At 39.8% G+C, this 15,848-nt stretch overlaps 3 protein-coding genes across 3 annotated transcripts in view; all 3 read right to left on the reverse strand.

The window, feature by feature from the left end:
- Positions 1–1,295: 1,295 nt before the first annotated feature.
- Positions 1,296–2,583, reverse strand: LOC113473947 (cytoplasmic dynein 2 light intermediate chain 1-like). Its single transcript, XM_026833488.1, has 3 exons — positions 2,258–2,583; positions 1,686–1,754; positions 1,296–1,484 (listed from the first exon to the last, which is right to left on the reverse strand). The coding sequence occupies exons 1-3, from the start codon at positions 2,513–2,515 to the stop codon at positions 1,296–1,298; spliced, it is 516 nt and encodes a 171-aa protein (XP_026689289.1). The 5' UTR covers positions 2,516–2,583.
- Positions 2,584–4,016: 1,433 nt separating this feature from the next.
- Positions 4,017–6,448, reverse strand: LOC103524250 (cytoplasmic dynein 2 light intermediate chain 1). The gene is made up of 6 exons (XM_026833155.1): positions 6,441–6,448; positions 6,078–6,210; positions 5,690–5,791; positions 5,091–5,348; positions 4,514–4,582; positions 4,017–4,313 (listed from the first exon to the last, which is right to left on the reverse strand). The coding sequence occupies exons 1-6, from the start codon at positions 6,443–6,445 to the stop codon at positions 4,032–4,034; spliced, it is 849 nt and encodes a 282-aa protein (XP_026688956.1). The 5' UTR covers positions 6,446–6,448; the 3' UTR covers positions 4,017–4,031.
- A 2,186-nt stretch (positions 6,449–8,634) lies between these two features.
- Positions 8,635–15,848, reverse strand: part of LOC103524260 (bifunctional glutamate/proline--tRNA ligase) — a 19,208-nt gene continuing 11,994 nt past the window's right edge. Inside the window, 10 exon segments of the mRNA XM_026833499.1 lie at positions 8,635–8,658; positions 9,087–9,226; positions 10,107–10,377; positions 10,527–11,282; positions 11,284–11,756; positions 12,190–12,305; positions 12,646–12,717; positions 12,755–13,203; positions 14,343–14,495; positions 14,905–15,022. Coding sequence (XP_026689300.1) covers positions 8,635–8,658; positions 9,087–9,226; positions 10,107–10,377; positions 10,527–11,282; positions 11,284–11,756; positions 12,190–12,305; positions 12,646–12,717; positions 12,755–13,203; positions 14,343–14,495; positions 14,905–15,022 — 2,572 coding nt within the window.

The raw sequence follows: 15,848 nt of genomic DNA on the forward strand, positions 1-15,848 counted from the left end.
AAGTGGTAAAGCGCTGGTTTTCCGAAGGTTCCGGGTTTGATGCGCAACCCCGAGTAGCGAGCCCCTTAGGGGGTGGAGGGGGGCGAGCGCGTCTACCTTGTAAGCGCTAGATTACTTGTGAAAAATGGGTGAGTGGTAAAGCGCTGGTTTTTCGAAGGTTCCGGGTTTGATGCGCAACTCCGAGTAGCGAGCCCCTTAGGGGGTGGAGGGGGGCGATCGCGTCTACCTTGTAAGCGCTAGGTCGCGGGTTCTATTCCCGCCCGGGGCGGATTTTATCTTGAACGGATAAGGTTCGTTCTCGGAACGGTTGGCTTTCTCCTATCCAGGCTTTCTTCTCTCATCGCTTTCGGGACGATAAGACCCTAGCAGTTACAGTTCCCTCTATCCAACCTCTTTTTTTTTCAAACTTCATACCTCGGCTGCGATTGAACCCACGCCCTCCTGATTCTAGGCTAGCGTCTTTACCACTACACGACGAATACAAGGGGCATAACTATTCGTTCAAAAATTCACAATTACCTGCCGTCACGTACTGAGTGGTCCCCTCTATGCTGGCAACACTATCCGTTCCAAACGGCACAAATATTGGTTTATTGTAGTCGAAATTGACCGCACTGGCCAAGTGACTGCTGAACGCATAATGATTGAGAATATCTCGCGTCCGTTTAACCAAGCCGGGGTCTAACGAGGAGTGAAATAACAGCGAGGCTCCGTTCACATGCGCCAAGTAGCGGAGACACTGAACCGCGATACGTTTTTTGTTCGGTTCTAAATTCTGGAATGTGCAGAAGAAATATATTTTGGAATTAATGGCGATTATTGGTTAGCGGTAAGAAAATATAACGGTAAGCAATAATGTGAAGAAATACATTTTCTTTGAGTAAGGAAATACACAACACTCAGGACATAGAAGGAGACCGGCTATTACTTCTGGGCACCCAAAAGGGTTTAAATATCAAAAAGGGCTTTACTTACCTCAAACAGGTCATATTTTCCTCCGATCAAAATCAACGGCACGGGAAAAGTCCTTATTAGTCCTTTATCCTGAAATAGATGTGGAAAAAACACGTAAGTAAGGCATAGAAACAATGAAATAAGAGAGGATCAGCTGATTCAGCTGACGACTTAATACGTTCAAATAGAACATACTGGAAGAAAAGAATTTTAATTGTGTTAAACATAAATGCTTGTCATTAAATGTCGTTCCCTGCTTAATACACTACGCTAAATTTTATGACGACTTGGAATCAAACAACCTCCAGATCCAGAGTCTACCGGTCTAACCACTACACCATTTAGGTTAACCCATTAATATTGACCGCACTGGCCAAGTGACTGCTGAACGCATAATGATTGAGAATATCTCGCGTCCGTTTAACCAAGCCGGGGTCTAACGAGGAGTGAAATAACAGCGAGGCTCCGTTCACATGCGCCAAGTAGCGGAGACACTGAACCGCGATACGTTTTTTGTTCGGTTCTAAATTCTGGAACGTGCAGAAGAAATATATTTTGGAATTAATGACGATTATTGGTTAGCGGTAAGAAAAATATAACGGTAAGCAATAATGTGAAGAAATACATTTTCTTTGAGTAAGGAAATACACAACACTCAGGACATAGAAGGAGACCGGCTATTACTTCTGGGCACCCAAAAGGGTTTAAATATCAAAAAGGGCTTTACTTACCTCAAACAGGTCATATTTTCCTCCGATCAAAATCAACGGCACGGGAAAAGTCCTTATTAGTCCTTTATCCTGAAATACATGTAGGAAAAACACGTAAAGCATAGAAACAATGAAATAAGAGAGGATGAGAGCTGACGACTTAATACGTTCAAATAGAACATACTGGAAGTAAAGAATTTTAATTGTGTTAAACATAAATGCTTGTCACAAATGTCGTTCCCTGCTTTAATACACTACGCTAAATTTTATGACGACTTGGAATCAAACAACCTACAGATCCAGAGTCTACCGGTCTAACCACTACACCATTTAGGTTAACCCATTAATGCCTAGCGTTGTCATATGGCAACACTCGTACTTGTCTCGGTTTTTGCTCATCTTACACGGCAGAGCACGGTAAATATTGATGCAACCTTATAGAAAGAATTCTGAACAATAAACAGAACTGAACAGAATAATTCTGAACGCGACAATCTGAGAGAGGGTGAAGGCACTTTTCAGTAATATCCCAGCAGGATAAACAAGTATATTCTATTCTATTTCTAAGCCTCATGACCACATATTCCACTCACCCTATGTTCATCAGCGGTGCGGAAGTGTTCAAAACTCCCGCGCTTCTCTCGCACTGATTCGTTCGACTCGAATATGGCGCGAAATTTGGCGAGAAAAGTTTCTGCCTCTGTCCAGAGTGAATTGAGACGCGATAGGTCTAACATGAGGACCAAGGTGAATCCAGACTGAGCGGTGAGGGAAAAGGAGGAGAAGAGAGAGGCCACCTCAAGTCTGGACGTGCCGCTGCCGAGTTCCCACAGATGACAGATGTCTTTCATCTAAGGGAAGAAGATTTGGAATTAGAAGGAGGAGAGATATTTTTTAATATAATTTATTATAACTAACCTACTCAGCAAACAGCCCTAAAGGATGGGTTAAGCTTCTACGAACCAAGTGAGACCCGAGAAAAAATTCGGATTTGAAGAAAACTGAGCAGACTGGAAAAGAAAAGAGGGAAGAAGATTTGGAATTAGAAGGAGAAGAGATATTTTTAATATAATTTAGTATAACCAACCTACTCAGCAAACAGCTCTAAAGGATGGGTTAAGCTTCTACGAACCAAGTGAGACCCGAGAAAAAATTCGGATTTGAAGAAAACTGAGCAGACTGGAAAAGAAAAGAATGGGTACTGGGTAGTGAAGTGGTAAAGCGCTGGTTTTCGAAGGTTCCGGGTTTGATGCGCAACCCCGAGTAGCGAGCCCCTTAGGGGGTGGAGGGGGGCGAGCGCGTCTACCTTGTAAGCGCTAGGTCGCGGGTTCTATTCCCGCCCGGGGCGGATTTTATCTTGAACCGATAAGGTTCGTTCTCGGGACGGTTGGCTTTCTCCTATCCAGGCTTTCTTCTCTCATCGCTTTCGGGACGATAAGACCCTAGCAGTTACAGTTCCCTCTATCCAACCTCTTTTTTTTTCAAACTTCATACCTCGGCTGCGATTGAACCCACGCCCTCCTGATTCTAGGCTAGCGTCTTTACCACTACACGACGAATACAAGGGGCATAACTATTCGTTCAAAAATTCACAATTACCTGCCGTCACGTACTGAGTGGTCCCCTCTATGCTGGCAACACTATCCGTTCCAAACGGCACAAATATTGGTTTATTGTAGTCGAAATTGACCGCACTGGCCAAGTGACTGCTGAACGCATAATGATTGAGAATATCTCGCGTCCGTTTAACCAAGCCGGGGTCTAACGAGGAGTGAAATAACAGCGAGGCTCCGTTCACATGCGCCAAGTAACGGAGACACTGAACCGCGATACGTTTTTTGTTCGGTTCTAAATTCTGGAATGTGCAGAAGAAATATATTTTGGAATTAATGGCGATTATTGGTTAGCGGTAAGAAAATATAACGGTAAGCAATAATGTGAAGAAATACATTTTCTTTGAGTAAGGAAATACACAACACTCAGGACATAGAAGGAGACCGGAGATTCTGGAACGTGCAGAAGAAATATATTTTGGAGTTATAAATATATTTTGGGGGCACGGTTGGTCCAGTGGTAACGCGCTTGCTTGCCATGCAGAAGGTCCCGGGTTCGAATCCCACCATCCTATTCCCGCCCGGGGCGGATTTTATCTTGAACCGATAAGGTTCGTTCTCGGGACGGTTGGCTTTCTCCTATCCAGGCTTTCTTCTCTCATCGCTTTCGGGACGATAAGACCCTAGCAGTTACAGTTCCCTCTATCCAACCTCTTTTTTTTTCAAACTTCATACCTCGGCTGCGATTGAACCCACGCCCTCCTGATTCTAGGCTAGCGTCTTTACCACTACACGACGAATACAAGGGGCATAACTATTCGTTCAAAAATTCACAATTACCTGCCGTCACGTACTGAGTGGTCCCCTCTATGCTGGCAACACTATCCGTTCCAAACGGCACAAAAATTGGTTTATTGTAGTCGAAATTGACCGCACTGGCCAAGTGACTGCTGAACGCATAATGATTGAGAATATCTCGCGTCCGTTTAACCAAGCCGGGGTCTAACGAGGAGTGAAATAACAGCGAGGCTCCGTTCACATGCGCCAAGTAACGGAGACACTGAACCGCGATACGTTTTTTGTTCGGTTCTAAATTCTGGAATGTGCAGAAGAAATATATTTTGGAATTAATGGCGATTATTGGTTAGCGGTAAGAAAATATAACGGTAAGCAATAATGTGAAGAAATACATTTTCTTTGAGTAAGCAAATACATAACACTCAGGACATAGAAGGAGACCGGATATTATTTCTGGGCGCCCAAAAGGGTTTCAATATCAAAAAGGGCATTACTTACCTCAAACAGGTCATATTTTCCTCCGATCAAAATCAACGGCACGGGAAAAGTCCTTATTAGTCCTTTATCCTGAAATAGATGTGGGAAAAACACGTAAGGCATAGAAATAATGAAATAAGAGAGGATGAGAGCTGGCGACTTAATACGTTCAAATAGAGCATACTGGAAGTAAAGAATTTTAATCGTGTTAAACATAAATGCTTGTCATTAAATGTCGTTCCCTGCTTAATACACTACGCTAAATTTTATGACGACTTGGAATCAAACAACCTCCAGATCCAGAGTCTACCGGTCTAACCACTACACCATTTAGGTTAACCCATTAATTCCTAGCGTTGCCATGCCATATGGCAACACTCGTACTTGTCTCGGTTTTTGCTCATCTTACACGGCAGAACACGGTAAATATTGATGCAACCTTATAGAAAGAATTCTGAACAATATACAGAACTGAACAGAATAATTCTGAACGCGACAATCTGAGAGGGGGTGAAGGGACTTTTCAGTAATATCCCAGCAGGATAAACAAGTATATTCTATTCTATTTCTAAGCCTCATGACCACATATTCCACTCACCCTATGTTCATCAGCGGTGCGGAAGTGTTCAAAACTCCCGCGCTTCTCTCGCACTGATTCGTTCGACTCGAATATGGCGCGAAATTTGGCGAGAAAAGTTTCTGCCTCTGTCCAGAGTGAATTGAGACGCGATAGGTCTAACATGAGGACCAAGGTGAATCCAGACTGAGCGGTGAGGGAAAAGGAGGAGAAGAGAGAGGCCACCTCAAGTCTGGACGTGCCGCTGCCGAGTTCCCACAGATGACAGATGTCTTTCATCTGAGGGAAGAAGATTTGGAATTAGAAGGAGAAGAGATATTTTTAATATAATTTAGTATAACCAACCTACTCAGCAAACAGCTCTAAAGGATGGGTTAAGCTTCTACGAACCAAGTGAGACCCGAGAAAAAATTCGGATTTGAAGAAAACTGAGCAGACTGGAAAAGAAAATGCACTTAAAAAATAATAGGCAGGTAGCTAATTTAACAATTATTGAAAGAAATATTGAGTAGTTTACTAAAATTCCCCACAAACCTGTAGCTTCAAACTAAACCAAACCTTTCAGGGATGGAATCCTAAAGTATAATTTTCAAACTTCAAATCCAATCTTAAGTACTTACTACAGTTTTTCCGGATTTTCTAGCATAAATATACTCCAAAGCGAGAGTAGGTTTCGGAGTGTCGTTCTTCTCTAGGAATCGAAACACCAAAGTCGATTTTCCCTGGGGAAAATAAACAAGGGAAAATCAACAACGAAATCAATTTTATTATACGTAGCTATAATGAAATTGGAGTTTTGGACCCAGCCTTCGGAAGCCAAAAAGGAGACCTTTTTTCAGTTAAATACAATTCGCTGAACTACTAGTCTAGTGTAAGAACTTCTTCTTCTACTGCCTAGAGTGCCTAGCCTTTTCCTATTTAAAGAGGGCCGGCGTTTATTGTCAGTCCCTTCCAGACAGCCCTATTGTGTACCTCGTATCCTGATGAATTCAAGTCTTTACAACTTACCACGCTTTTAGTTCCAATGAGGAGCAGGGTTCTCTCTTGAGACTGGATGTCTATTTTGTGCACTTCTGAGGATGATGGGGATGGATGTTTTCCATGGGCAAGTTCTATGGCAATATCTTTTAAACTCTTGGGCCTGGAAATATTTTCAATAAAAGAGCAGACACAGTTTGAGGTCTATGAAAGGAGGGTCAGGGTTATTTCTTGTTGTTTTCCGATAATTGACCTTCTTCGATAGAGCTCCTCATTAATTCAAATTATCAATAATTTGAAATCTCTCATTTAATCTCGTATGGTGTACGTAAGACGGTACCTACTAGTTGTTAAATACCTATATTCTATAATAATGAGTAATTATGTACTTACCCCATTTGTAATTGATGATTCTCATGAAAAATATAACTGTCCAAATGTATTTTTTTCGTAAAGATCGTCAAAAATAATAAATAATCCGAAAAGATTTTTTTTAAAAAAAGTATTTCTTCTCTAAGAAATTCGTCCCCAAAGTGTGCGCGGGAAAAATAATGAGATTCAAATTTTTAAAGCGTAGGGACGCTTGGCAACATTGCGTGGGACGTAACCAACCATGAAAAAAAGAAATTCCTCTGGCTCTTGCTAATCTGATCACATCGTTTTCTTTGGTTTTTGCGTTATGTATCTGCTAATTTGGCTGTTTTTCTGAGTATCCTGTGGGGGTGTAGTGGTCAAGGCGCTCGACTGGTTAACAGGAAGGCGTGGGTTCAATCCCAGCCGAGGTATGGAATTTTATCCTCAATATAATTTGAGAATTTGACCACAATAATAGTAGTAGCCTACTGCTGGAGTAAAGGGACTTATCAGTCCTATGCGAGCAGTAAAAATAAGCACTATTATTATCATATAGGTAGGTACCTACGTAGGTAGTGTTTACATAAAGCGGAACTTTGAGCAGGGATGTTTGGTATGTGGAGATCATACTATTCATATTATTCTTCTCGATCGAAATAAATGTGCCAGCCTACTTAGCTTAGTTGGTAGTGCGTCTGCCTTGTAAGCGCTAGGCCGCGGGTTCGATTCCCGCCCAGGGCGGATTTTATCCTGATGGGATAATGTTCGTTCTCGGAAACGGCTGGCTTTCTCCTATCCTGTCTTCCTTCTCTCTTCGAATTCGGGACGATAAGACCATAGCAGTTACAGTTCACTCTGTCAAACCCCTTAAAAAAAATGTACATGTACGAAAAAGTAACTACTTGAATAAGTGCATGATAAAAAAAAATGGAATGAAAATATCTAAATTTGAAAATAGGTATAAGTACCTAAGCTGATATTGAAAAATAGTGATAACAAAATGCGTAGATAGGTACCTATTCGATCTATTTGAGCCCCTAACCCAAATCCCTATGGTAATAAGCCCACAGCGCGTCGTACGATATTGGTAGATGACGTCATCACAGGAGTACAGTGTTGTCGCTAGGTATGATATCGGCGGGCTTGAGACTCTCATGTTCCGAGAGCTGTATCTCACGATCTAGTGAACGCATTTTCTTCGTTATAGTCTCAATATTTTTTTTAATTTTCATAGTTTTTTCTGAGATAATAAAAAAAAATCATGAGAATCACCAATTTCGTTCAGGACAGTCACACTACTTTCACGTCACGTGAATCATGAACGAGATTACCTACAATATTATGTGGGAAAACTTTGAACTACATTTGTCTATTCCAAATATCTATGCGATATTAAACATAATATTAATTAAAACAACTTTAGAATACACTTAGAAACACTTAGAAAATAAAAGGTTAAATACGTCTGAACTTCCAATATTTACTAACAAAATGTTAAGATGTGTTTTGAGTGGTGCACCAGAATGTTTTGTTTATGTATGTTTCTATGACAACTAAGTATACAGTATACACAATGCACATCTAGAACAACGAACAACTTCATACCAGCACTCAGCAGTGGGTCCCCCCCCCACATAATTATGTACACACACGTTTTAAAATCCGTCTAACATGTTAGAAACCCTTTTTTGGAGGGAATCAAACAATCCTTTTCATATTTGCTTGTAAAAATATCTAGCTAGATAAAAAAGTGTAAACATAGGAAAAACGAAATAAAGTGGTATACAAAAGTATACAGTATACACAATGCACATCTAGAACAACGAACAAATTCATACCAGCACTCAGCAGTGGGTCCCCCCCCCCACATAATTATGTATACACACGTTTTAAAATCCGTCTAACATGTTAGAAACCCTTTTTTGGAGGGGATCAAACAATCCTTTTCATATTTGCTTCTAAAAAAATCTAGCTAGATAAAAAAGTGTAAATATAGGAAAAACGAAATAAAGTCAATTTGATGGATTTATTATTTCGATAAAAAGATGAGTATCAAACAAAACAATGATGTGTTCGTTGAGCGATAAAACAGTTTAGAAACTATAGGAAGCATTTGCTAATCTTATTTTTGGATAAACTTTTACAATGACATATGTAATTTAGGTTAAGTACAAGGTATTTTAGATGCTTTTAGCAAAGCATCAGTCAGAGTTTTGAATTTGTCAACTAATAATTAATAACGGGATGAATGAGATTTCTGAAATCATAAATATATGCCTACAAAGAGCAGATAAACTTTTACAATGACATATGTAATTTAGGTTAAGTACAAGGTATTTTAGATGCTTTTAGCAAAACATCAGTCAGAGTTTTGAATTTGTCAACTAATGTGGAATTAATTAATAACGGGATGATTGAGATTTCTGCCTACAAAGAGTAAAATGAATAAAAATTAATACTTAGTGAAGACAACACAGGACGAAACAAATGCTTAATAGATCTACACATAATATATCTGCCTAGAAGTTCAAGCAAAGTACTCCGTCTTTATAAACACAATGGCACACGAAATTAATAACTACGACCGAAGAGAGGCGAAATGCGATCTCTTTGAACAGTTTGAACTTTTTAAAAACTTTAGAAGCTGTTTTAGAATAGGTAATCTCTCCTTCTTTCCATACTGACCTGAATAGCTCGTCCACTGGCAGATATGAAAGCCTCCACAGTTGTAGTGAAGTCACCACCGGCAAATTTCTCCTTCTCGGTTTTCCTACCCTTGACTACGGGCACAGCCAGCAGATCTGTGTACACTTTGGAGTATAAGTCTGTGAAGGAAACAGAAATACTTTTGGTGAAATAAGGTTCCTCGAAGAAAATTTCGTTTTACAAAGTTAGAATACTTATGAAGAAAAAGGCAGCGAAGGTTGTAGATTGTCTACTGACATATGTATGGATGTTTAATAAATAGGAAAATGTTTCTCTGGAATTTATTTAAACCCATCATAAAAATTAATTTACATAAAGTGGAACTTTGAGCAGGGATGTTTGGTATGTGGAGATCATATTATTCTTCTTATTCTTCTCATTGTAGATTGTCTACTGACATATGTATGGATGTTTAATAAATAGGAAAATGTTTCTCTGGAATTTATTTAAACCCATCATAAAAATTAAAAAAAAAAAAAATGTTTCCTAAACTAGCTGAGTTTTTGTCTGATTGGCACTGATGAACTTTATTTGAAGTTTGACTTGCATGTTGTACGAGTACCCAAGTATTGGGGTTTATACTCAAGCTTCATAAGAACACTACTACTACCTATACTGACTCTGGTTAAAACTCTTTGAATACAGACTACTTACTACTTACCCAGTACTTGGAACACCTCCTTGTTTGCCTCCTCGAATGTTGCATACGCGGTATGTCCTTCTTTTCTACTGACATATGTATGGATGTTTAATAAATAGGAAAATGTTTCTCTGGAATTTATTTAAACCCATCATAAAATATAAAAAAAAATGTTTCCTAGGGAATTAGCTGAGTTTTTGTCTGATTGGCACTGATGAACTTTATTTGAAGTTTGACTTGGATGTTGTACGAGTACCCAAGTACTGGGGTTTATACTCAAGCTTCATAAGAACACTACTACTACTACCTATACTGGCTCTGGTTAAAACTCTTTTGAATACAGACTACTTACTACTTACCCAGTACTTGGAACACCTCCTTGTTTGCCTCCTCGAATGTTGCATACGCGGTATGTCCTTCCTGCCACAGGAACTCTCGCGTTCTGAGGAAAGGTTGAGGATGCTTAAACTCCCAACGCACTACATTGTTCCACTGGTTCAACTTGATGGGTAGATCTCTGTAACTCTGCAACCACTTGGCATAGGCAGGGTACATGACAGTCTCACTGGTTGGTCGAATAGCGATGGGTTCAGCCAGATCAGAATCACCAGACTTGGTAACCCAGGCAACCTCAGGGGCAAAGTCAGCAATGTGCGTCTCAGATCTCTGTAACTCTGCAACCACTTGGCATAGGCAGGGTACATGACAGTCTCACTGGTAGGTCGAATAGCGATGGGTTCAGCCAGATCAGAATCACCAGACTTGGTAACCCAGGCAACCTCAGGGGCAAAGTCAGCAATGTGCGTCTTTTCCTTCTCAAGGACATGGCGAGATACAAAGATGGGGAAGTAGCAGTTCTTGACACCCAGCTTCTTGATCTCCTTGTCTAGCCATTGCTGTATGAACTCCCACACAGAGAATGCTCCAGGACGCAAGATATAACACCCACTCACATCATAGTACTCTATGAGTTCCCCCTTTGTAATAACTTGTGAGTACCAGTCTGGTAGATTCTCCTCTTTCTTCGCCTCCAGACCTAGTCGGGTTTGTTTTTTAGCACCTTCAGCGTCATCATTATTGGGCGATTTTTCTTTGGGTGCAGGTTTCTCTTTGGGCGCCGGCTTTTCCTTGGGTGCTTTCTCTTTAGGAGTGGCAGGTTTGGATTCCTTGGGTTTAGAAGACTTGGAGCTTTGTCTCCCCTGTGCAGGGAAGTGCTCACCCGTTTTCTGAAGATATTCTTCTTTCAAGGCAAGCAGTTTCTTGACCGCTTCATCAACGGCCGCTTTGTCACCTGCTGCTTTAAGCTCTCGTACCACATTGCCTTGGGCATTAACTTGTTCAGTGAGTTGAGCTTTGATATCCATAGCACTGCCGTCACTTGTCTTACTAGCTGGTGGAGGGAATACTTTCTGTTCAACTTGAGGTTTCAACTCAGGTTTCCACTCTACGCCCGTCACGTTCTTGTAATTTTGCTTCAATGTTTTCAATGTAGAAACTTCTTCGTCTATTGTGTTCTTGGATGGATACTTTCTGTTCAACTTGAGGTTTCAACTCGGGTTTCCACTCTACGCCCGTCACGTTCTTGTAATTTTGCTTCAATGTTTTCAATGTAGAAACTTCTTCGTCTATTGTGTTCTTGGATGCTTTCTCCGCTTTCAACTTTCGCACTTTGTCCCCTTGATTGGCGATTTGTATCAGGATATCATTGCCTGGTACTGGGGCACTGGTAGCTGCTGATGCCGGTTTATTCTCAACCTCTTTACTAGCAGTCTTTGCTTCAGTTGCAGGTTTCCAATCTGACCCGGTCGCTTCCTTGTATTCTTTTTTCAACGAGAGTAGGATTTGTACCTGCGTGTTGATTTCGTCTTTAGGTGCCTTGGCTTCTTTCAATTTTCTCACTTTATCGCCCTGTTCTGTTATCTTACTGTTGAGGTTGTCTGCATTAGGAGCCGATTTCGCAGGAGTTGTAGATTTTGCAGGAGCTTGACTAGTAGTTTCTGGTGTCCAATAACAAAGTAAAATTTGATGGATTTATTATTACGATAAAAAGATGAGTATCAAACAAAACAATGATGTGTTCGTTGCATTTGCTAATCTTATTTTCAGATAAACTTTTAATATGACATATGTAATTTAGGTTAAGTACAAGGTGTTTTAGATGCTTTTAGCAAAACATCAGTCAGAGTTTTGAATTTGTCAACTAATAATTAATAACGGGATGAATGAGATTTCTGAAATCATAAATATATGCCTACAAAGAGTAAAATGAATAAAAATGAATACTTAGTGAAGACAACACAGGACGAAACAAATGCTTAATAGATCTAGACATAATATATCTGCCTAGAAGTTCAAGCAAAGTACTCCGTCTTTATAAACACAATGGCACACGAAATTAATAACTACGACCGAAGAGGGTGTAAAATTGGGGCGCGTTTTTACAATCCGGATGAATACACTTGTCAGCCGCTGTGATACCTTCCTTGGGTTGTTCGAAGGGTATGCACAAGCTCTTGGCCCCCATAGCTGGAGCACCAGGCTCTACACTACCATCATCCCTGCAACATGAAAATTACGGTTCAAACCTTTTCCCGTGTTCAGACGGGATCGGCGTTTTTCGCCAGCCTCTCAATCAACCCTAGGGAGATTGCTTTTGGACCGACATTTGACTTTCGCTACAGAATTCTACGAGAGGATGACCTTCACACTTCACCTTTGGCATTTCTTTAGCAAGGGGAATTTCAGGCTGGTCTACTCCCTGGTTAACTTTCCCCAGCCAGACAGTTCCCTCTATCAAACAAACCTCTTAAAAAAATATATAAAATAATGATAATAATAAATAATGATATTAAAAATAATAAAATTAAATAATTAAAAATAATGAATGAAATAACTTACCTTGCGCTGTCCTGTTTGATCTTGTCTTCACAGGATTCCTGTCCACAGAATGGAGCCAGGATAATGTTACTCCTGTCCAAGTTCTCAGTGAATTCAGACCATTTCTTACTCTTTACCAGGTGAGCGATTGATTTCGTCTTTAGGTGCCTTGGCTTCTTTCAATTTTCTCACTTTATCGCCCTGTTCTGTTATTTTACTGTTGAGGTTGTCTGCATTAGGAGCCGATTTCGCAGGAGTTGTAGATTTTGCAGGAGCTTGACTAGTAGTTTCTGGTGTCCAATCTTTTCCAGTGACAGATTTAAATTCTGTTTTCAAGGCAAGTAGTGAATTTACCTCTGCAGTGATCGTTGCTTTATCAGCCTTATCACTTTTCAGTTTACGTATTTTGTCTCCCTGACTTTTGATTTTCTCGTTCAAATCATCAGCGCTAGAGCTCAGATTGGCGCTTGCGTTTGGTTTTACAGGAGGTGCACTACCAGGTTTCCAATCACTCCCGGTAAGCGTCTTATATTCCGCTTTGAGCGCCAGAAGTTTCTTCACCTCTTCATCGATGTTTTTCTGAAAGAGAACACAATGATAGGTCAGTATGAACACCAGATGAACCACTAATGACCAGGAGCTCACCATGACACATCACAGACTCCAAATCACACCGGAACAAAAAAGGTTTAGTACCTTTGTTGGATTGTCTCTACGGGACCAATGATTAGGAACGGGACTATATCAGAAAAGAACTAGCAAAGAGTTAGTGGAAGATCCATTTGAATCACTAGATAATTATCTTTCAACTTAAGACTGGTTAGGTTAGCCCGCAGAAACCACTATTTAAAGTAAACAATTCACTAAATTTCACCAGCCTATAGCCTAGGCCGATTATTCACACCTTTTCCACAGGAAAAACTTATACAACTCACTACTTTATAAACCAAAACAATTTCTTCCTAATACGAAGGTAATAGGAGCTACTCTCGTAACACACAGCACCATATGAAACATACATCATGACTGAAGTGTTGAACTACTGTGTCTGATTTGTTACACTGATAATGACAACCACTGATTATGACACTATAAGAAACGTAAAGGCTAGGGGGCGGGAAAATAAGTAATAGAATATCTGAATCATCGAGACACGTATGCAGGGCCGTTTCGAGAGCCCTCCAACTCAATTTTTCTCACAACCTCGCCCGGTACATCACTATTTGGACTCCCCCCCTTCGACAAGATCCTGGATACGGCACTGCCTTATGTTTATTCCATGTACTCTTCTAAACCGCTGAAATAAACCTCCAAAAGCTGCAAAATAATAGGTAATCCACCTGAATCATATACCTTTAATTAACCGAAAATATGAAATACCTACATCTCTCTAGTCTTGTAAACCAACACACCCCTGTAGTAGGGAAATCATCAAAGATATCAATATGGCAATAACAAACAACCTTACAACTTAGCATAGATCTGTAGAAAAAAGTAACTTAAAAAAGGATACCCACCTACCACTCAAATTATTTCAAATAAATCTATCTAAATAAATAAAATGAAATAAATTATTTCAAGTTTAGAAAAATATATTAGAGTATATTCACCAAACAAACGTAAACTAGTATGAAGTAAAAATGTCAACATTAAAATAAAATTCAAATAAAAATAAACAAAATCAACTTACGTGTAAAACTAAATAAACTTTATCTTACCTTATCAGCTTTCTTGGTCTTGAGGTCTCGAACTAGATCGCCCTGAGTCTGTATAGATACTGATAGTTCCCCAGCAGTAGACACGTGGTTTGAGTTGGAACTTGGCGATACCTCTCCCCCTCCATTCACTTTCACCTTAGTGTTTGCTTTGCCCTGGAGGATATGTTCAGAATACCAGAATGTTTATGTTGAGTGCTTTGTTTATGTTTTATAGAGGAAGCAGAAGTTGTTTACTTTTTAGAAAGTGGTCGATGACCTGTGTGTTGCAAGATGCTTACTCCACATTTTTTTTTTCTCTTTTTAAATTATTACTGTTATTTATTCCTACAGTGTAAACCTGTCACTTATTACAATTGTTTTTTGTTTCAATTACAGTGTCTCTCTCTCTCTCTCTCTCTCTCTTTCTCTCTCTCCCTCCGGCCCTTTCTTAATATTTTATCCCTTACAAATTGACACTCTTTCTTTTTATCCCTCAAAAGTTGACACTGTATAAATATTTACTATTCAGAAAGGAAAATCCTGGAAATATTAAAAGTACTTTTAAAGACTTTCTTTTTCTTACCTCTTTTACGGCGGTTTCTTTGGTTGCTTTCTTAGGAGCACCAGAAGTAGGTTGTTCCTTAGAATGGCCGTCCGGAACGGAGAATAGAATAATGGGAGACTCCCTGCCTGAATGAACACTAGTGAAACATAATAAAGAATGTTCTTAATTTGTTTCAGTGTAGCTTTTACAAATGTCTAACTACCTATTGGTATAAGTATTAATATTGGTAAAAGTAGGGCCATCAGCTTTAATAAACGCCTTATGTCACTGCGATCTGGTTAGATCTTTTGTGACAAGATCTACCTATATTTTCATGTCGCCAATGGGACTCGCCTACCTATTGGTATAAGTATTAATATTGGTAAAAGTAGGGCCATCGGCTTTAATAAACGCCTTATGTCACTGCGATCTGGTTAGATCTTTTGTGACAAGATCTACCTATATTTTCATGTCGCCAATGGGACTCGACTTGACCCCCATTATTGGCATATCTCAGAAACACTTCGAATCAAGATATGTACCAATGTTGGTGTTAAAAACGCCATACTCTTGATTTGTACCCTAAAAAAAGCACCTTAAATTTGTGGCAAGGCACAATTGAAAAGTTAAGGAATAAGTAAAAAAAAAAAAATGTATGAAAAAGAAGAAAAAAACCATAAACACCATCTTACCAGCCATCGACAAGTCCCATCTCGACAAACCAGGTGAGTGTATGAAAAAGAAGAAAAAAACCATAAACACCATCTTACCAGCCATCGACAAGTCCCATCTCGACAAACCAGGTGAGCTTTCTCTTACTCAGCACAGTGTTGGTCATATTGAGTCTGGAGTACTCCCATATGTAGGGTTTACGGAGTTCCAGAGCATCAATGAACCAATAGAACTGATCGTCCCGATCATGATACTCCATCGTACGAAGACAATGAGTGACACCTGAGAACAACAAGGCATGTGATTGAACT

Source organism: Diaphorina citri, unplaced genomic scaffold, assembly GCF_000475195.1.
Source record: "Diaphorina citri unplaced genomic scaffold, Diaci psyllid genome assembly version 1.1 scaffold5, whole genome shotgun sequence".
Taxonomy (NCBI): Eukaryota; Metazoa; Arthropoda; class Insecta; order Hemiptera; family Psyllidae; genus Diaphorina; species Diaphorina citri.

Bases quoted from the DNA above. Each gene is read 5' to 3' on its own strand.
- LOC113473947 (XM_026833488.1), bottom strand. From the start codon at position 2,515: ATGAAAGACATCTGTCATCTGTGGGAACTCGGCAGCGGCACGTCCAGA. The intron at 1,755-2,257 runs GTGAGTGGAATA...CATGTATTTCAG, and splicing joins GCACCGCTGATGAACATAGG to GATAAAGGACTAATAAGGAC. The intron at 1,485-1,685 runs GTAAGTAAAGCC...TGCACGTTCCAG, and splicing joins GAAAATATGACCTGTTTGAG to AATTTAGAACCGAACAAAAA.
- LOC103524250 (XM_026833155.1), bottom strand. The intron at 5,349-5,689 runs GTAAGTACTTAA...TTCTTCCCTCAG, and splicing joins GAAAATCCGGAAAAACTGTA to ATGAAAGACATCTGTCATCT. The intron at 4,314-4,513 runs GTAAGTAATGCC...TGCACATTCCAG, and splicing joins GAAAATATGACCTGTTTGAG to AATTTAGAACCGAACAAAAA.